General features: G+C 45.3%; 1 protein-coding gene across 2 annotated transcripts in view; it reads right to left on the bottom strand.

Annotated features, from left to right (window-relative positions):
- Positions 1-21,836, bottom strand: part of TG (thyroglobulin) — a 329,528-nt gene that overhangs the window by 287,792 nt on the left and 19,900 nt on the right. The window contains exons 6-9 of one of the 2 annotated variants that reach the window (XM_068238045.1): positions 10,184-10,290; positions 6,195-6,338; positions 4,337-4,522; positions 3,075-4,148 (exon numbers count right to left, since the gene is read on the bottom strand). In XM_068238045.1, the coding sequence (XP_068094146.1) occupies positions 3,075-4,148; positions 4,337-4,522; positions 6,195-6,338; positions 10,184-10,290 (1,511 nt within the window). Of the gene's footprint in view, positions 1-3,074; positions 4,149-4,336; positions 4,523-6,194; positions 6,339-8,198; positions 8,359-10,183; positions 10,291-21,836 lie in introns of those variants that run through there. The other variant, XM_068238046.1, reaches the window with a different exon arrangement.

Raw genomic sequence — 21,836 nt, 5'->3', positions numbered from 1 at the left:
TCTGCTGAAAATGTGGCCCTAATTGCGATTGATTTCTGCTGAACTGTGCCCTAAATGCGTTTGATATCTGCTGAAAATGTGGCCCTAATTGCGATTGATTTCTGCTGAACTGTGCCCTAAATGCGTTTGATATCTGCTGAAAATGTGGCCCTAATTGCGATTGATTTCTGCTGAACTGTGCCCTAAATGCGTTTGATATCTGCTGAAAATGTGGCCCTAATTGCGATTGATTTCTGCTGAACTGTGCCCTAAATGCGTTTGATATCTGCTGAAAATGTGGCCCTAATTGCGATTGATTTCTGCTGAACTGTGCCCTAAATGCGTTTGATATCTGCTGAAAATGTGGCCCTAATTGCGATTGATTTCTGCTGAACTGCGCCCTAAATGCGTTTGATATCTGCTGAAAATGTGGCCCTAATTGCGATTGATTTCTGCTGAACTGTGCCCTAAATGCGTTTGATATCTGCTGAAAATGTGGCCCTAATTGCGATTGATTTCTGCTGAACTGTGCCCTAAATGCGTTTGATATCTGCTGAAAATGTGGCCCTAATTGCGATTGATTTCTGCTGAACTGTGCCCTAAATGCGTTTGATATCTGCTGAAAATGTGGCCCTAATTGCGTTTGATTTCTGCTGAACTCTGCCCTAATTGCGTTTGATTTCTGCTGAAAATGTGCCCTAATTGCGTTTGATTTCGGCTGAAAATGTGCCCTAATTGCGTTTGATTTCTGCTGAAAATGTGCCCTAATTGCGTTTGATTTCTGCTGAAATGTGGCCCAAATTGCGTTTTTATTTTCTGGTGTCTGGGGTAACTGTTGCTGCATTTATTATTTAATGGTCATAGTTGGCTATATTTGCTGTGCTACGGTTAAGCTTCGCCCATACAATGTCATGGCCGCGCCAATCTTTCGGCGCGCTACGCGCGCCTCAATCACCCCAACATCCATTTTTTTCCCGCAAACAGCCCCGCCCCAATCCGCCCTCCTGCTCCACCCACATGTCATGGCCACGCCCACTTATGCGGGATAGCCACACCCATTTTTCGCCGCGGCGCAGGATAGGGCCTCTTGCTACAGTCCGCTTGGGGCCACAAAAACCTTAGCTGCACCCCTGGTTCCAGGGGGTACTCGGGCTTGATATACTTAACCAAGAATAACAAATTTAGAGATTTAGAAAATGATAAATCTTATTTAAACAACACCAAGTATATATTTAGCTAATTACAAGCAATAGTAAATGCTTGGAAATTGTTTAGAACCAATTATGTACTACGAGTACATATATATTTGTCAAGGGGTACTTGTAATAATGTTTACTATGCTAGGGGGTACTAGGTAAGTACAGGGTTTTAAAAGGGGTACATACCAATAAAATGTTGAGAAACACTGCTCTACATCACAGTCAGCAGGCACATTGTTACCAATCAGACTGCACTCACTGGTGGAGCCCCACCTCCCCTTATACAAGGCAAGGTCCTTGTGCCATTTGACTCACTCGTCTGCCTACACTAATTAGTTAAGGGACAGCTGCTACTCACACTCTGCTAGGGAGAGTTTAATTAGGCTCCCTCCTCCCCTTCTACCCTTCGACCTATTCCCTCCTACCGGAGGGAGGAGGGTCTCATCTGCCAGGGAATTACAGTATTTCAAAAACCAGCTTACATACCGTGGCTGGGAATTGAACCCAGGTCTCAGTGTATGGTAGGTAACTAACATATCCATTATACCACCAACACTACTAGCTGAAACTAGCCTAGCATGTACCATTTATGCTCAATCCAAGAGAAAAATTAGACAAGACAAATAACATTTATATCACGCTTTTCTCCTGGCAGACTCAAAGCGCCAGAGCTGCAGCCACTAGGGCATGCTCTATAGGCAGCAGCAGTGTTAGGAAGACTTGCCTAAGGTCTCCTACTGAATAGGTGCTGGCTTACTGAACAGACAGAGCCGAGATGTGAACCCTGGTCTCCTGTGTCAGAGGCAGAGCCTTTAACCATTACACCTTCCAGCCACTCCTTAAGGTAATGTAGCCAGACATGGCCTTGCTTTTGTGTTCAACAGTTGTCCAAAGAGAACCCCAGATAGCCAGGTAAATTCATATCTCTCTCTCTCTCTCTAGTAGGGATGGTTACCGCTTTCCGCAGAATTGTATTTTTGAGCATAAATGGATTGAGCATAAATGGTACATGCTAAGCTGACTTCAGCATGTAGTGTTGGTGGTACAGTGCCACTGTACCACCAACACTACATGCTGAAGCCAGCCTAGCATGTACCATTTATGCTCAATCCATTTATGCTCAAAAATACAATTCCGCGGAAAGCGGTGACCATTCCTACTAGAGAGAGAGAGAGAGAGAGAGAGAGAGAGAGAGAGAGAGAGAGAGAGAGAGAGAGATATGAATCTGCCTGGCTATCTGGGGTTCTCTTTGGACAACTGTTGAACACAAAAGGCAAGGCCATGCCTGGCTACATATCCTTAAGCAGTGGCTGGATGGTGTAATGGTTAAGGGCTCTGCCTCTGACACAGGAGACCAGGGTTCGAATCTCGGCTCTGTCTGTTCAGTAAGCCAGCACCTATTCAGTAGGAGACCTTAGGCAAGTCTTCCGAACGCTGCTACTGCCTGTAGAGCGAGCCCTAGTGGCTAAAGCTCTGGCACTTTGAGTCCGCCAGGAGAAAAGTGTGATAGAAATGTTATTTGTCTTATCTAGGCAAAGGTTAGTTTCCGCTAGTAGTGTTGGTGGTATAATGGATATGTTAGTTACCTACCATACACTGAGACCTGGGTTCAATACCCAGCCACGGTATGTAAGCTGGCTTTTGAAATACTATAATTCCCTAGCAGGTGAGACCCTCCTCCCTCCGGTAGGAGGGAGGTCCTCCAGGTATTAGAACCCTTGAAACATGTTTTCTATCATTTTTCCAGCCAGTAGAAATTTTTCTAAATTTTGAAGTTCACCTCCCCATTGAAGTCTATTGCGGTTCGCGAACTTTTTCGCGAACCGAACTTTCGGCAGAGGTTCGCGACATCACTAATTACTACCAAGTACTAAATCTATTGGGATGCAAACTTACATTGAATATTTCCTCCAGACAATTTTCGTGTTTCTGGAATGGTTCTGCCTTCAAGGTCAACACAGAAGCAGTATTTGCCAGCGCACTGCACTGTGGCATAATGCCCATTCTGATCACAGGCTGGAATGAATAAATCGGACCCAGCGGGCTGGCCCCGCCTTAAAAGTATCTGACTCTCTCGTTCTTTCTGACACTTTGAGGGACATTTTGGAGTCTTGTCTGTTGTTCGCGATCCTTGAACTTCCAATCCTTGTTCATCTACACACCAACACTCATAACTACCACACTGAATCTGCTCATAGGTGCCATCCTTTCTACATGTTGGGACAAATACATTTTCTTTCCTTTTTTCACAGTCTTTAGAAGACATGATGATCTTCATAGCCTCATAAATGTCCTCTGCAACGTATGGTGGGATGGAAATGATGTCTCTGAGTAAGACAGAAAACTCTTCACGTTCTAAAACAGATGAAAAGAAACCAACCCGCCTCTGGTTTTCTTGCAATTTGACCGTACGACCAAAACTAGCGAGGATGGGCTGGTCAAGATTAAAGACCGGCTTTGAAACATTTGCATCTCGAGTCAAATAGGAATCTTCTTCAGACGAAAACAACTTTGCAAGCTCTTTAAAATTCCCACCACTGTACATTTCTGTTAAGCCAATCTGTTGGAAAAAATCACTAAAACTGAACTTGTTTTTTGTGCCGATTGCACCTGTGAAGTTGAAGGAGCCCAAGTTCTTGAGATATTTGCCACCAAACAGGTTTTGCTGAAACCTTGGGCTGGAAGCAAAGCGTAGAGCAAGCTGTATCTGATCCTTGGATTGGAAAAGGCCCTGAATCATGTCAGAGATGAAGGCACTAAGAGGAAGCCCCAAATTTCTTGCCAACTCAAGTCCCATTCCCGAATCTGAGAATCTTTCCATTACGTAGGATGGGCAGACATTTGAACTAATTTTGGCCCCCAATTCTTCTTGTGTCAGAAACAAATTGTTTTGACCAAAATGGCCTGTAGGCCCATGAAAAAGGGTGGACAAAGCTTGCTTTCTCTTGATAGTGCATTTGTGGTAGTTATCTGTGGAAAGACCCAAGAGAAGAAAGTTTAGGTATACATTTAATCCATCAACCTGGGCATGCTTTATTAAAATCTAAGAAAATAAAGGGGGTATAGACCAAAATTAGAGATAAATCATAAGTTAAGTTAGAGAAGTAGGGATACATTATAAATGGTGAGATAATTCAACTTTTTGTTTTATCTCTTACCACATTTTGGGGAGTCTCCCACTACGCGAGATCCGTAGACTTCACGCCCTACGGAGTCCACACACCAGCACTGCCCCCCAACCTGGCACTGAATGGGGACAAAGTCTCCATTTTCATCACAGATGGGCACATAAATGTCCCTCATCTGGGTTGCAGTATACCTCTGGATCTCACATGAAGAGGGGCCTGTACAAAAAAAAATTAAAAAAATCAGCAGCTCGATTATAGATATCCAGCATTCTACATTACTTATGTAACCAAAGACCTAAAGAATCACAGGCATAAAAGGAAGCAGGTGAGTAATGTATGTTTCGGCAAGGCATTGGGTGGCTTCTGGCACTCCACAACCACCGTCCATCAGTCTTGCATTATTATTATTAAAATGTATTAATTAATTGTTTTTACCTGGAGCAGGAAAAAAGGGCGCCGGCTGAGGGTGGACGAAAGGGGCGCCACCATAGACTTTAATGTAATTATTGTTAATACGCCGAAAAAAAGCAGAAAAAATGGCACCTGATAAATGTCGTTAACATTACAGTGTTTGAAGTATGTTATTGTTTTAGAAGCTTGCAGCATTATGGTTTTTGTCATTTTTTTTTTGTATGTACAGATTTTAAGTTATCAAACCTATTATGGTTTTATGTGTAAAAGGGTGTTTCTGCAGAGGGGGTGGTTAGGGATAGGCACCACCCGGGGGAGTCGTTAGGGATAGGCACCACCCGGGCGGCGGTTAGTTTTAGGCAACACCGGGAGGGGTGGGTACGGTTAGGTACCACTGGGGCAGGTGGTTAGGGTTAGGCACAACCCGTGGGGTGGTTATGGTTAGGGGTCACCGGGGGAGTGGTTAGTTTTAGGCACCACCAGGGGAGGGTTCTGTATGAGAGTAGGGTTGGGTTAAGCTGTATTGTTGAATTACGTAATGATTTTTAACGTTAATATCTTTTCGTTATTATCTCCCATCTGTTTTTAAAACTTTATTCATCGTTAAACCAAGCTTGACACCGATATTTATAATTATTAAGATTTCGTTATCCACCGGCGACATTTCGTTATCCAGCCTGGCCCTTTTTCATGCACGCGTTTTTACCTTATGAAGCTTTGCCTCAGGTCAGGTGTACTAAAGGCTGCTTCTCCACTAGGAAATGCAACCGCATGCAAAACCGCACTGTGATGCGATTGACCAACCTATTCACCCAACCACTATTGCGCTGTGAACCGACAGGAATGTATATTTTTGGAATGTAGCTTGAAACTGTAGTGCCCATAGGAGACCAATGCAAACATGGAGAGAACACACAATGGCCTCAATTCACTAAGATCATGCTGGAGATAATAAGGCAAGAGAAAACGTACCTCCACACAGTAAGAGAGTTAGCTTATCTCTTCATTCCTTAAGTTACCTCTTCTGTAGTTAATTTACCTCTTCTGTAGTTATCTTCACACGCAGTTAATGAACAGCCTGTCTTTAACTCTGGAGTTATTTTAAGGATTAAAGAGTTAACTTAAAGACAGAAGAGTTAACTTTAGGTTTGCCTGAGGTAAAATGTTTCCTGAATACTACATGCCTTATCACCATGGTAACAACTCTAGAAGAGTTATTAAAGACAAGAGATAAGCTTAGTGAATTGAGGCCATTGTCCATGTAGACAGCGTCCAGGCCAAAGCCAAACCCGAGGCTGTACTGTAGCACTGCAAGACAAGAGTACTAACTCTACGTCCCCGTAATAATATAATATTTGCTGAAAGTTATTATTTTTCTGTTAGTCTACTGCGTCAGAAACACAGTTCTTCATGTTTTACTACATCCTCTCCAGACCCGTCTCCAATGAGGATATTTAGTTGCATTTGACCTCCTTACATCTGAATTGTCCAGAGGTGATGAGCTGCACTCCCAGAAATCTCCTCTGCAGGATCCGATAGATGGCGGTTTCAGGGAACGCACGCGGAGCGGAGAGCGAGGAGAATACGGTGTCGTAGATTTCATCAAGCAGCAGCTCCAACCCTGTAAAAAAGGAGAAGAGTTTGCAGCGGTTGTTTATCAATCATATACAGTTACCCGTAATTGTCCCTACAGATTTATTTATTAAATTTTGCCCCCCAGTTTTAGCACCTGCCTTTAACAACCACCGCCCCCACCCAAGAAAAAAGTGTAACGTGCAGTGGTAGCAGACAGCGGTGTAACTAGAGGGGGGGGGGGGGGGGGATTCCTGCGATCACAGGGGGGCACAGAACTTTCCTTGAATACAGGGGACTATACTTCAGATCAGGTGGTTTTGAGGGCTACATTTGTTATTGGTATGAACAGGGGCGCCTCTAGCCATTTTGTCACTCCAGGCGAGAAAACCTGTGGTGCCCCCCCTTCCCACACACTGATAAAACGCAGATACCACGTCCCCTGCAGATCAAACGCAGATACCACGTCCCCCGCACATCAAACGCAGATACCACGTCCCCCGCACATCAAACGCAGATACCACGTCCCCCGCACATCAAACGCAGATACCACGTCCCCCGCACATCAAACGCAGATACCACGTCCCCGCACATCAAACGCAGATACCACGTCCCCGCACATCAAACGCAGATACCACGTCCCCCGCACATCAAACGCAGATACCACGTTCCCCGCACACCAAACGCAGATACCACGTCCCCCGCACACCAAACGCAGATACCATGTCCCCCGCACACCAAACGCAGATACCACGTCCCCGCACATCAAACGCAGATACCACGTCCCCCGCACATCAAACGCAGATACCACGTCCCCGCACATCAAACGCAGATACCACGTCCCCGCACATCAAACGCAGATACCACGTCCCCGCACATCAAATGCAGATACCACGTTCCCCGCACACCAAACGCAGATACCACGTTCCCCGCACATCAAACGCAGATACCACGTCCCCCGCACATCAAACGCAGATACCACGTCCCCCGCACATCAAACGCAGATACCACGTCCCCCGCACATCAAACGCAGATACCACGTCCCCCGCACATCAAACGCAGATACCACGTCCCCCGCACATCAAACGCAGATACCACGTCCCCGCACATCAAACGCAGATACCACGTCCCCGCACATCAAACGCAGATACCACGTCCCCGCACATCAAATGCAGATACCACGTTCCCCGCACACCAAACGCAGATACCACGTCCCCCGCACATCAAACGCAGATACCACGTCCCCCGCACATCAAACGCAGATACCACGTTCCCCACACACCAAACGCAGATACCACGTTCCCCGCACATCAAACGCAGATACCACGTCCCCGCACATCAAATGCAGATACCACGTTCCCCGCACACCAAACGCAGATACCACGTCCCCCGCACATCAAACGCAGATACCACGTCCCCGCACATCAAATGCAGATACCACGTTCCCCGCACACCAAACGCAGATACCACGTTCCCCGCACATCAAACGCAGATACCACGTCCCCCGCACATCAAACGCAGATACCACGTCCCCCGCACATCAAACGCAGATACCAACTTCCAGTCATTATCCACAAACTGTTATTTCTGTAGGAAAATTTTTACTAAGTGCAGGCAGGTGGGGTGGGTGTGGGGAGAGAGATAGGGCTTGTAAACTTGGTGCCTGTATTGTTTCTTCTAAGTCATGTGTCTAGGATCCCTGAAAGCACAGCCTGCAGTAAAAGTGAGATAGCATCTCCTGTTTGTTTGCTGCCTTCACCCCTCGCTATCTCTAATGAGTATACAAGTGCTGATTTTACATCACAGGGACAGAACTGACTGACAGCAGCTCCATCTGCACAAATCACAAACTAAAACACAGTGCATTATGTAGTACAACTATGCGTGCTGCCTCTGTCTGCTCACACACCTGTGACTGAAGCTCTCTGCCTGTCTGCCTGCTCGTTCTCCTCATAGTCCAGTCCACACTGACTCCTCATGTCTCCCCTGCTGCAGGCTGAATCTCAGCCCCTAGTCACTTCTCCTCTGCACCCATGTCAGGCTCAGAGCAGGAGATACAGAACAGAAGACATGCTGGCTAGGTAGCCAGACTGGAACCCCGAACTTCCGGCTGGCGGGGGGCGGAGTTTGAGGCCACACGCAGGCAGTTCACAGACACTGCTCTGCGCCTGTGGCTGAGGAGAAAACCAGAAAGGGGTGGCCTTGGAGGAGGGGCAGAGCGTGCTTGCTCTGTCTCTATTGGCCAGCGGGGGGAGAAGGGGGCGAGTGAAGGCTGTGCAATTATGCAGGACGCTGGGAGCCCGAGCGGCGAGCCTGCACTGCAGTGCACAAGCCTGCAAAATGGGGTGATTATTAAATGTAAAGGTGGCCAGCGCCTAGTGACAGACATGCCGCCCCCAAGCGGCTGCCTGCAGTGCCTGTGCCTCCAGGCGCCCCTGGGTATGAAGATCATGATTGCCACACTTGTTTTATTACCCTTGTGAGATGGGCCCCAAGGCTGAGAAATTCGCCAAGGGGAGGCAAGGGAAGGTTTGTGACCATTGGGCCCATCAAAGTTTCGCTGGGGGTCCCATGATGAATTGTAATTACGCCACTGGTAGCGGAGCATGAAACTTTACCTGGTTCCAGTAGCAGGGCAGGTCATCACTCCTCCTCAGTACAACTCCTTTCCATATTATCTATCTCCATGTGGCTCCTGTCTCTGGAGGATATCACGTGACGTGTATTGGGAGTCGCAGGATGAAAGGCTGAATGTAGCACGGATACACTGGAGATGCATAAGGACCTTCCCTGCTGCTGGAAACAGGTTAAGTATCACGCTCCGCTGTCTTTGCTCTGCACCAAGTTGGCTCCGGAAGCAGGTAAAGTATTACGCTCCGCTGTCTTTGCTCTGCACCAAGTTAGCACAGGAGCAGGCCCCATTAGCCCCCTTCGTGAGTCGCAGGGGTTATTGTTACACCACTGTCAATAGCCTCTTTATTACATGTAATGGTTTTATTTAGAGGTTATAATTGTTGTATGTAAAGTGCTGCAGACATCTGTCTGTGGTGCTCTCTGACACCAAACAAAGTTTGCATAGCGGCTGAAAGACCAGGTCAGAGAACCTCTACCTTTTGTTTTATGTACTTTTGTTCATATACAGTCCTTTAAATAAGGGCGAGCTTGAATTTAATTTACTTCCCTTTACCCATCCTAAAGTTTTTTTTTTTTATATGTTTAAAAATGTTCTATCAATGTTTAAAAATATATATATATTAAAGAGGAACTGTAGTGAAAATAATGAATAAAATTGCTTATTTGTTTGCAATATTTATTTATAGATTATTTAGTCAGTGTTTGCCCACTGTAAAATGTTTCCTCTCCCCGATTTACGTTCTTAAATTTATCACTGGTGGTGACATCTTTAGTTCTGCCAGGTGATCTTTGTTACGGAGAGTTTTACGCACAGGGGGACATGGCTGATTGCTTGGAAGTTGGAAAAAGCTGTTATTTCCCACAATGCAATGAGGTTCACAGACAGGAAACTGTCAGGACCATGGTCATGACATCATACTGTGGGACGAGTTTCACCACAATATCAGCCATACAGACCCCCCGATGATCTATTTGAGAAAAGGTTAAGATTTATTTTGGGAAAGCGAGTATCAGCTACTGATTGGGATGAAGTTCAATTCTTGGATAAAGTTCCTCTTCAAAAGCCAAGTTTGTAAAACTGTAAAGTTAAAAATCTGAATAACATATGCCCTTAAAAGTGGGCAACTCTCCGTGACCTGCACATTGCGTAGTAAAGGAATTTAACAGAGGGCCTGATGAGGTTAACTACAAATATTTCACACCATAATACAGGTCCCCCAAGGACGAGGCAATGCAACGCAATGAGTTGGCAGCGCTCACCGGTTCCCGACAACTCGCGTCCAAGCCGATCGGCACAGTAACAATATCCAGACATCTCTGGGAAGGATTCCCGCAGGGAGCTGAATGACTTGAAGGCTTCTGGAAACCTGTGAGAGGAAAAGGATTATAATAGTGATTATTATCCAGAGAGGAACTCTAGTTCTGACTGATCTGACTGATCCCACGTCTCCCAAAGAGGCGGCAGTAATTAATATTTTACATAACTAAATTAAAAACATGCTTGGAAGACTAAAAATTAAAACCGAGAGCCCAATCTAGTGTAGTATTTTCTAGAAATTTGGAAATTTTATGAAATTATGATTATACTCACAAGTAAGGGTCACCACATAGGCGACCACTGGAACGGCAGGTGGGGAGAATTTTCACCTGACCCCACTCAGGTTTAAAAAGTCGCTCTCTATAGATAGGAAGATATGGGGATACACCCCTCCACCAAGGGTGGACTAAGTAAGTAATTAAACAAGGATAATAGAGGCGCCAAACAAGGATAAAATGAGTTAAAAACCGTTTAAAAGGAGGGAAATGGGTGGATTCACCTCCCCAAATATACAAATGACCAGGCTAAATTCAGCCGTTAAATGTACAACTGTATGTATTTAAAACAATTATCCGAATATGATGCAACGCGTTTCACGGGCCAACATCCCGCTTCATCAGGCAATTGAACAAGGAGAACACAATTGTGTCTCTAGAGGCGCTCTGGCTTTTCATTAATCCACAATTGTGTTCTCCTTGTTATATTGCCTGATGAAGCAGGATGTTGGCCCGTGAAATGCGTTGCATCACTATTCAGAGAATTGTTTTAAATAAATACAGTTGTACATTTAACAGCTGAATTTAGCCTGGTCATTTGTATATTTGGGGGAGGTGAATCCACCCATTTCCCTCCTTTTAAACGGTTTTTAACTCATTTTATCCTTGTTTGGCGCCTCGGTTATCATAGTTTATTCAAAATAAAAACATGTCTGATAAACTGTCCATACACTGCTATACCTGTAAACAGTATCAGTTAAATATTATTAAAAAAAAGTGTGCCATATAGCAATACGGAAATGAAAAATATGATTATCTATGGATGGACAGGGCCGTATTTGTACTCTTTACCGCCCAAGGCCACTGTCTCTAGCTGTCCTCCTTCAGTATAGGTAGCAAGATGACCTTCCCCTTCCCTCCATTATAGGTAGCCAGATGACCACCCCCTCCCCCCCTACTGATGGATGGTAGCCTGATGGACTCACCGGCCTGTTGTAAAATAAATGTATGAAAGTGTAATTTTACCATTTGGCCACAAGATGTCCTCGTGCATTATTTCCTATTAGCGTACTATAAGTACGTGAACAGGAAGTAATGTATGGACGTGTTACTTTGTTTTCATACAATGACCACGGCTTCTCATTGATGCCAGTGATCATTGACATGGGGACTTAGATTAATGAATGGGGACAGCATACCCATTTATTCATTTCCCCTCTGACGATCGGCGGCAGGAGCAAGCGTGGGAGCGAGCGGCGGCCGTCGGACTCCATAGACGAATATCTACGCCCCTGGACAGGAACTGAAGTCCTGCAGGACGTAGATATACCATCTGTAGCCACATACAGTCGTTGAAGTGCGATTGTACTCTGAAAACAAAAAATTCAGAATCTAAATGTTCTACATAATAGAACATTTAAAAGCATTCCCTGAGTGTAAACCGTATACTTGCACTGCAGAGAGCAGTACAGGCTTGCTGATCTCTGGCTAATCGGCAAAAGTAATCTTTGCAGGCAAGAATGTCTCTGCTTGTGTCTTCACTCTGCCACCCTCTGCTGACTCAGCAGGAGACTCAGCTGTTGCCAGGGTGATGTGACTGTTCAGCAGAGGGTGGTAGGAGGGAGCAGAATCAAGAAACAGGCAGAGAGGGGCTACAATTCACAAAGGTGTTCAGTAAAATGGCTGTTGTGACAACAGCCAGTGATGCTATGAAAGTAAGGCTACCTACTGAGCAGCATAACTGCCTGACAGGTACATAGTGTCTCACTACAGGGTCCCTTTAACATTCATGCTGTAATGTAAAATAAAGTATCCATAAGAGTTCAGAGAGATGCGGTAGGCCACAGGACACCGTCCTCTGTTTGGCCTTTATCATCACTATATAAATAGACTGAAGCTTCCTCTGAGAATGTCCAGCAGAGCACAAAGCTTGTAAGTCAGACCACTTAGAACTGTAAGCCACAGACAGTGAATAAAAGCAGACCTTCCGTGCAAGAAATAAAAACCTTAGTGTAATATTAGCATCAGGGTTCTTATGACTGTTACCCAACTCAATAATCATTATCTAGGCAATCACGCACCATTACTGTTCAAATGCATTGCTGCCACCAACTGACGTTCTCAGGAACTGCACAGTATTACATTTATTTGCACTTAAAGGGGCACTATAGCGAAAAACTATAAAATTTAAAATATGTGCAAACATATACAAATAAGAAGTACATTTTTTCCAGAGTAAAATGAGCCATAAATTACTTTTCTCCTATGTTGCTGTCACTTACAGTAGGTAGTAGAAATCTGACAGAAGTGACAGGTTTTGGACTAGTCCATCTCTTCATAGGGGATTCTCAGGGAAATATTTATTTTCAAAAGCACTTAGTGAATTGCAGTTGCTCTGTCCAAATGCCAAAAACTGTGCAGGGAGCAGGGAAGCTGGCCAGCATCACTGTTTAAATCCTTTTTAGGGAATATCTTTATAAAGAATAAAAGCCTTGCAGAGAATCCCCTAGAGATGGACTAGTCCAAAACCTGTCACTTCTGTCAGATTTCTACTACCTACTGTAAGTGCCAGCAACATAGGAGAAAAGTAATTTATGGCTCATTTTACTCTGGAAAAAAAATGTACTTCTTATTTATATATGTTTGCACATATTTTAAATTTTACAGTTTTTCGCTGTAGTGCCCCTTTAAAAAATATTGTTAATGGCAAATGGGGTAGATGGACTGGGAGTGGGTCCAAGGGGGGACCAGCTGTAACAACTGATAACAATACATTAAATTCAATGAAACAATGAACAAATGAGGAAACTGCAACAATTTTAACTTAAAACCGACCTGAACTCTGTCTAAATCTCCCTTCTTAGTGAGTAAGCAAGTTTTATTTGAACTCCCAGCTGTCTGTCGAATTCTGAGTTAATTTGTAAACAGAGGAGTTAACCCTTTCTGTGCTCCCGGAAGGATAAAAGTAGCTAAAAAGTTTAAAATTGTTCTGGTTGCGGTGGTGGACCGGCACACCATAAACAGACAAAAAGCTGTCAATTTTCAAAACATATACAGTTTATTCAATTACTCCCATAAACAGAGTCGCAACGCGTTTCACAGGCAAGAACCCGCTTCTTCAGGCAATAACAGACAGGAGCAATACACTGGAAAATGACAGAGATACATGGCAATCATCAGAATGTTATGTGTGGTACAATCGTATAGGTTCAGAATGTTAAATATACACATAATTACTACAGCGTGAATAGTATCAGCATGCATATGTTTTCAATACAAGGTACTATATTACACTGTTTTCTTATCTCAAAAAATTGCCCTATTAGAGTGGTATAGTTAGTAGCGAACCAGTTAATGTCTCTCACATAAGTCTAAATGCTTATATATATGGGGCTGTGCGTTTAGCTATGTCAGTATTAAATACAGGGGGAGAAAATATATGTGCGGGCTGTGTTGCGTAAGTGGGGATTACTCATTGCGTGATGCTATGTGGGCATAGACGAGATGGCTGACAGTACCACAGTCCACCACCGCAACCAGAACAATTTTAAACTTTTTAGCTACTTTTATCCTTCCGGCGTCTCTGTACACCTTTGCGCATCCAGAAGTCCACCCTTGGTGGAAGGGTGATCTACCCTACAGTTTCCTCTATCCACAGAGAGCGACGTCTTAATCCTGAGTGGGGACAGGCTTATTCTCCCCACCTGCCTGAACAGTGGTTGCTTTGGAGGCAACCCTGGTTTGTGAGTATATTACTTACATTTCATAATACATCCCACCCCCTACTAATACATACTACACTATATTGGGCTCTCGATCTTCTATTGTTTATCTTTGCAAGTACGCCTGGCCAAGTCTTCCGACGACAACACCGCACCCTAGACTCGATTGCAGCCCACGACAAAATGGATTTCCTTGAGGAACATACTATACACAGAAACGTCCTGTTGGTGCAATTTAAAAAGAACGCTTTACCTGCAGCAGAACTTACTAATAATTCTATGTCTCCTGATATCACTCCCCATGTAGATTTAAAACCAACCTTCCTAAAATAAGAATCGGCCCTTAAAGATGAATTTTTTAATTTAGCTGATGTTGCCTTGCAGGAAACGTATATCAATGAAAAAATCTCCCCAGATGGCATACGTATCAAAACACTGTCCGCATTCCCAAAAGATACAGTGTTCACCACAGAATTTTATAACTATTTAGAAACATGTACCCAAGGCATCATGGAAAGAATTATCAAAAAAAGAAAATCCTTAGTCATAGAACTACAACCGAATATCACTGAATGCAAAGAATTCATAGCCCAACACAAAACAAACCCTCAATATTACCCACTCCTATCCAACCTCACTTCTAGACTCAAACGATTTGAACAGGACACCACCGAAACAAAACTTAAGAAATTGAACCGTGACAGGTTGGCATATGCCGAACACAGAGAACGGGAACGCAAACCACGCTTTACACCCAACCCAGTAGCCCCACTAGCACCTAACACCGGCCCAACCTTACCACCACCCCCATTGATGAGCCTGTCCATACCAAAACCCACACAGATCCAATATCCACCGTTTCCTCCTCCCCCCCTCACCTTCACGGCCCCAGCAGTCTTCCCAACACACCCACCACCACCACACATCCCGGCACCCACAAACACCTCCAACCAACCAAAGCTCGTAGCACCACCACTCCACAGCTTCAATTACACAAAACCCATCCAAGTTAAAAACGCACCTAAAACACAACGCCTTGCACCACCAAAATCACTCCCACCCTCCACCAAACCTCTACATACACCCATTGTTCCCAAGAACCCACATACTGGAGCTGACCAAGCTAAAGACAACACCGTGACTCTCCCCTCCACGTCCAGTTTCAGCTTCAAGAAATGGGTCATATGCGAGACCCACTTAGAGAGACCCCCCTTGGATGACAATCCCTCCCCACCGTCTCTCGATCTAGATAAAAACCCTTCCCCAAATGACTTAAGGTTGTCTCAAATCAGTACCTACACATCCGACCTCAACCTCACAACATCACCTAGTCAACCTACCACACCACCCAGCCTCCCAGGCCCCACACCCACTATCATGAATCCCGAACAGACAGCTACTAATGACAAAAACCCTGAACTCACCGAATCAACCTCAACTGAGGTGACTCAAAACATTAACATGTCCTCGTCTTTTTTAGATTTACCAGCTTCCCTTTCACAGAACCTCCTCTCCACCCAACTACCCAGCCCCATCCCAACCCGCACTATCATGCAGCCACTTCGAAAAATGAAACGCCAATTATCAGACACAGAAAACGAGGATGCCGAGGGAAAAGAAAAAAGAAACAAACGCTAGCAACTCCCAACCCTACCAACCCTACCAACCCCACCACCAATCCAACCAATAACAAAACAAGTATCTTTAATCTATCCAACCACATTCTGACAAAACAAGAATCCAACCTTTTAGAAAAAGGCCTGTCGTTCTGTCCCACTAACAACTCTGACCTGTTTGAATTATTCAGTGACCTCAATACCTATGTTCGAAAACTCACCTTGAAACGACATTTTGCCATAAAAAAACTCCAAGACGTACCACACATTGACCCAGCCAATTTAATAATCACAAACAACGACTCTATCCCATTAGTCGCAGTATCCCCTACAGAGGTGGCCACAGAAAAATTCATTAATACCAACCTAAAGGGTCGATCAAGATTCTACCCCACCGCCTCCAAGGGCAACTTCATCGACACCTTCTATTCCCTGGTCCTCAATGATCTACAGGAACTATTCACCCCCGATTTTTTCCCCCGCTCCAATCTCACACCATCAGAAAAAAATCGCCCTCAAAACCCTACGCAATAACGATAACATTATCATCAAACCTGCTGATAAGGGGGGAGGGATTGTCATCCTCAACAAATCAGATTATCTCGAGGAATCCGCCAGACTATTAAGTGACTCCAGACATTATACCTTACTGGACACAGACCCTACAGTAGAACTGAACAAAACCCTCAAAAACTTCATTAATAACACTCTACTAAATAACATTGTCACTAAAAATGAAAGGAATTTTATTATTAATCACCACCCCAAAACCCCATTCTTTTATTATCTTCCAAAGATACACAAAAACCTCCATAAACCTCCAGGAAGGCCTATCATTTCAGGTATTGACTCTGTCACCAGTAACTTGTCCAGATTCATAGACACACATCTACAGGTTCATGTCCAAGCCCTTCCCTCATACATCAAGGACTCACAGCATCTCATTGGTTTCTTACAGTCTATACCTTGGCATGACGACTACATATGGCTGACCTGTGACGTAACGTCCCTCTACACTAACATACCACATCAATTCGGACTCACTGCCCTACAATACTACCTGCAAACCAATACCGATATGCCCACTACACAACAAACATTCCTGATAAACTGCATTGAATTCATTCTCCATAACAACTTCTTTACATTTGGCGATAACGTATATCAACAAGTCAATGGGGTTTCGATGGGAAGCTTGTTCTCCCCTTCATATGCAAACTTAGCAATGGGCTATCTTGAGCAGATCAAAATGTATAATGAAAACCCATTTATCAGTAACATCATGTTCTACAAACGATATATCGATGACCTAATCTTTATATGGAAAGGCCCGAGCAACTTGATCCCGTCCTTTGTAGATTTCCTTAACTCAAATCCAGCAGGCCTACAGTTTACCTTCCACCATGACCCCAGCTCTATAGAATATCTGGACCTTGTATTATACACAAATTCTTCCCGTATATTAACCAAGACTTTCTTCAAACCAGTGGATGCCAACAATTACATACACTACCATAGTTTTCATCATCGCCCCTGGACCAAAAACACCCCATATAGTCAATACAGAAGGATCTATCGCAACTGTACAGAGACACAGGTGTACAATACCCAATCAAAAATCCTAACTAAAAAAATCACAGACCGTAGATATCCCAAAAAATTACTAATAGACGCACAACAGAAAGCAAAGATACAGAACCCCTCACGCTCCCCCTCCAACCACCCGGTTCATCACGAAGTACAGTGCCCAACACTCATCAATTCGCAATATATTAACCACTTGAGGACCCACCCTTTACCCCTGCTTAAGGACCAGCGCTGTTTTAGGTGATCTGTGCTGGGTGGGCTGTGCAGCCCCCAGCACAGATCAAAGGGCACACAGAGCGATCAGATCGCCCCCCTTTTTTCCCCACTAGGGGGATGATGTGCAGGGGGGGTCTGATCGCTCCTCCTGGCTGGCATTTTGCGGGGGGGGCACCTCAAAGCCCCCCTCCGCGGCGAAATCCTCCCCCTCCCTCTCCTACCTGCTCCCCCGGGAGATCTGGGCTGCACAGGACGCTATCCGTCCTGTGCAGCCAGTGACAGGACGTCCCCTGTCACATGGAGGCGATCCCCGGCCGCTGATTGGCCGGGGATCGCCGATCTGCCTTACGGCGCTGCTGCGCAGCAGCGCCGTACAAATGTAAACAAAGCGGATTATTTCCGCTTGTGTTTACATCTAGCCTGCGAGCCGCCATCGGCGGCCCGCAGGCTATTCACGGAGCCCCCCGCCGTGAATTGACAGGAAGCAGCCGCTCGTACGAGCGGCTGCTTCCTGATTAATTAGGCTGCAGCTGGCGACGCAGTACTGCGTCGCTGGTCCTGCAGCTGCCACTTTGCCGACGCACGTTATGAGTGTGCGGTCGGCAAGTGGTTAAACAAGAGATGGGAAATCTTATTACAAGATCCCCACCTCCGATCTATCCTCCTGACCCCAAAACCAGCAGTCACCTACAAACGTGCCCCCAACCTGCGCGGATTACTGGCTCCGAGCAAGCTACGCACATCTCACTCCGACCCCATCCCAATTCCAATAGATTCCCCCACGGGATCCTATCCGTGTAATCATAAAAAATGCCTTGCCTGTAAATTCATCCACCAGACCACAACATTCCAATCCCAGGTCACCAGAACAGACTATCAGATCAAATACCACATGAACTGCGAATCCAAATATATAATTTACATCATCACATGCCCTTGCCAGCTCCAATATGTGGGAAGAACCACTCAACCCGCGAGATCCAGAATAGGACAACATAAAAGGAATATACTAAAAAAATACCCCCTCCACAGCGTATCAAGACACTTCACCACCCACCACGACAGTAATCCGGAACTTTTCCACATTACACTCATTGATACCATCCCACAAAACCGATTCAACTCGTTTGAGCTCCTCAAATCGCGTGAGATGTATTGGATACAAATCCTAAAATCTCTTACTCCAGGGGGTCTTAATGAACAACTGGAAAAAATCTATTAATCAACCATCCCTTCAAACACTGCATAACATATTTTTATCCGTCCTCTCCTTTTAGAAAACAGATACTCTGACTTTTAAGTTGTACTGTAATCCTATGTCTATTTTATACCGTAATTCTTATTTACAATGTCACCCAAATGAAGATAATTTCTTATTATGGCCAAAGAGGTCTGAATACTGTTTTTACGTTATCTATGAGCTGTTGTATATTTTGTATATGTACTCATATGCAGACTTATATTTTTATGTTTTTATGTATATATGTTTATAAGGTCCTCATGTTCTTAATATGAATGCTCCTGTATCAACAAAAATAATACTCACTATCGGTCATTTAATGTCTGCTAGAACATCCTTTTAAAAAAACAGAGCTAGTATATTCTCTTAATTTATGTGAATTCTGATATTGTTTTTATATTTGATCCAGTAGAGGGCAGCAGCGCTCCTTGTTTAATACAACTGGATATATGAATTGCCACACTTATAGAGTGATTCACATTAAGTGAAAAAAAGTCCTCCTTAACAGCCGTACACTTCGTGTATGTGTATGGATTACAATACTAGAATAAGGAATATGTAATTCTTTTTTATATATATCGAATATGGGCAACTCTCACCTCCTCCCTTCCCTTTTCCAAAATGCCTGCCATATATGCGGAAGAGTATTATGCGCTCCACACGTTCTTTACACACAGCGCACATGCGCATAAGGCCAGGGCCACGTCATATCATCCATCACGCGCATCCACTCATCTCGCGCGACGTAATACTCCATTGGCAGCCGCCCTCCGGACCCCACCCATCCCCTCCACATTGGCCACACCAACCCAGCAGCCCAATCGCTTCCTCCGCATCGTCCCGCCCACGCCACGTCATCCACTACCTCCGTATTTTCCCTCATAAACCCCACATTCACAAAGTGCCGGCACAGAGGTGCCAAGCATCATCTAGACTACACGCTGGTAAGTTCCTACTCCTTCCCCCTCACGTTTATGCAGCTTTATGACAGGTATCTTCACTTATTTTCTCTACTGTCAGCCATCTCGTCTATGCCCACATAGCATCACGCAATGAGTAATCCCCACTTACGCAACACAGCCCGCACATATATTTTCTCCCCCTGTATTTAATACTGACATAGCTAAACGCACAGCCCCATATATATAAGCATTTAGACTTATGTGAGAGACATTAACCACCCTGGCGTTCTGATTAAATCGCCAGGGTGGCTGCGGGAGGGTTTTTTTTAAATAAAAAAAAAACTATTTCATGCAGCCAACTGAAAGTTGGCTGCATGAAAGCCCACTAGAGGGCACTCCGGAGGCGATCTTCCGATCGCCTCCGGCGCCCAGAATAAACAAGGAAGGCCGCAATGAGCGGCCTTCCTTGTTTTGCTTATATCGTCGCCATAGCGACGAGCGGAGTGACGTCATCGACGTCAGCCGACGTCCTGACGTCAGCCGCCTCCGATCCAGCCCTTAGCGCTGGCCGGAACTTTTTGTTCCGGCTGCGCAGGGCTCAGGCGGCTAGGGGGGCCCTCTTTCGCCGCTGCTCGCGGCGAATCGCCGCAGAGCGGCGGCGATCAGGCAGCACACGCGGCTGGCAAAGTGCCGGCTGCGTGTGCTGCACTTTATTTGATAAAAATCGGCCCAGCAGGGCCTGAGCGGCAGCCTCCGGCGGTGATGGACGAGCTGAGCTCGTCCAGACCGCTCAGGAGGTTAACTGGTTCGCTACTAACTATACCACTCTAATAGGGCAATTTTTTGAGATAAGAAAACAGTGTAATATAGTACCTTGTATTGAAAACATATGCATGCTGATACTATTCACGCTGTAGTAATTATGTGTATATTTAACATTCTGAACCTATACGATTGTACCACACATAACATTCTGATGATTGCCATGTATCTCTGTCATTTTCCAGTGTATTGCTCCTGTCTGTTATTGCCTGAAGAAGCGGGTTCTTGCCAGCGAAACGCGTTGCAACTCTGTTTATGGGAGTAATTGAATAAACTGTATATGTTTTGAAAATCGACAGCCTTTGTCTGTTTATGGTTGGCTGGTCCACCACCGCAACCAGAACAATTTTAAACTTTTTAGCTACTTTTATCCTTCCGGCGCCTCTGTACACCTTTGCGCATCCAGAAGTCCACCCTTGGTGGAAGGGTGATCTACCCTACAGTTTCCTCTATCCACAGAGAGCGACGTCTTAATCCTGAGTGGGGACAGGCTTATTCTCCCCACCTGCCTGAACAGTGGTTGCTTTGGAGGCAACCCTGGTTTGTGAGTATATTACTTACATTTCATAATACATCCCACCCTCTACTAATACATACTACACTATATTGGGCTCTCGATCTTCTATTGTTTATCTTTCTGTGCTCCCAGTAAACAAGGAAGTAACTACACTGCAGCATCTCCGAAGGAGCTCTTTAAAATGTATAAAGGAAATGTTTTCTCTGTAAAGGCTATTAAGCTGTTGCTTCTCTTTAAAGCCGCATCTACACGAGTAGATGCGGCCGCGATGCTGCTTATCAATCGAGCCGCTGATGCGGCTCGATTGATAAGATCCGACAGGACGGATCTCCGTACCGCCGATTCCCTGCTCGATCCCCGCGAGGGGACAATGGCAGGGAATCGTGCGGAAGATAAGCGGCGCCGGCGGGGACGAGCGGGCACGAGCGGGGAATCGAATGCGGCGCATGCGCGGCAAGCGGGGACGTGGCGGGCACGCGGAAGAGGCGATCCGGCGGCTAATCGAGCCGCTGGATCGCTACAATGTCCCTCCGTGTAGATGGGGCTTTAGAGCAGAGAGAAGGTTCTGAGTTCAGGTCCGCTTTAAAGGGAACCAGAGATGACTGCAATAAAAAAAATTTATACATACCTGGGGCTTCCTCCAGACCCATTCGACTGAATCGCTCCCACGCCACCGTCCTCCGCTGCCCACAGCTACGAGAACCGGGTCCCATCACTGACGTCATCGGAGCCAGCCTACGCAGGAGAAATGCGCCCTC

This window comes from Hyperolius riggenbachi, chromosome 5, assembly GCF_040937935.1.
Source record: "Hyperolius riggenbachi isolate aHypRig1 chromosome 5, aHypRig1.pri, whole genome shotgun sequence".
Classification (NCBI taxonomy): domain Eukaryota; kingdom Metazoa; phylum Chordata; class Amphibia; order Anura; family Hyperoliidae; genus Hyperolius; species Hyperolius riggenbachi.
Note: the sequence above shows the minus strand (reverse complement) of the source record. Positions and strands in the feature narration are given on the sequence as shown.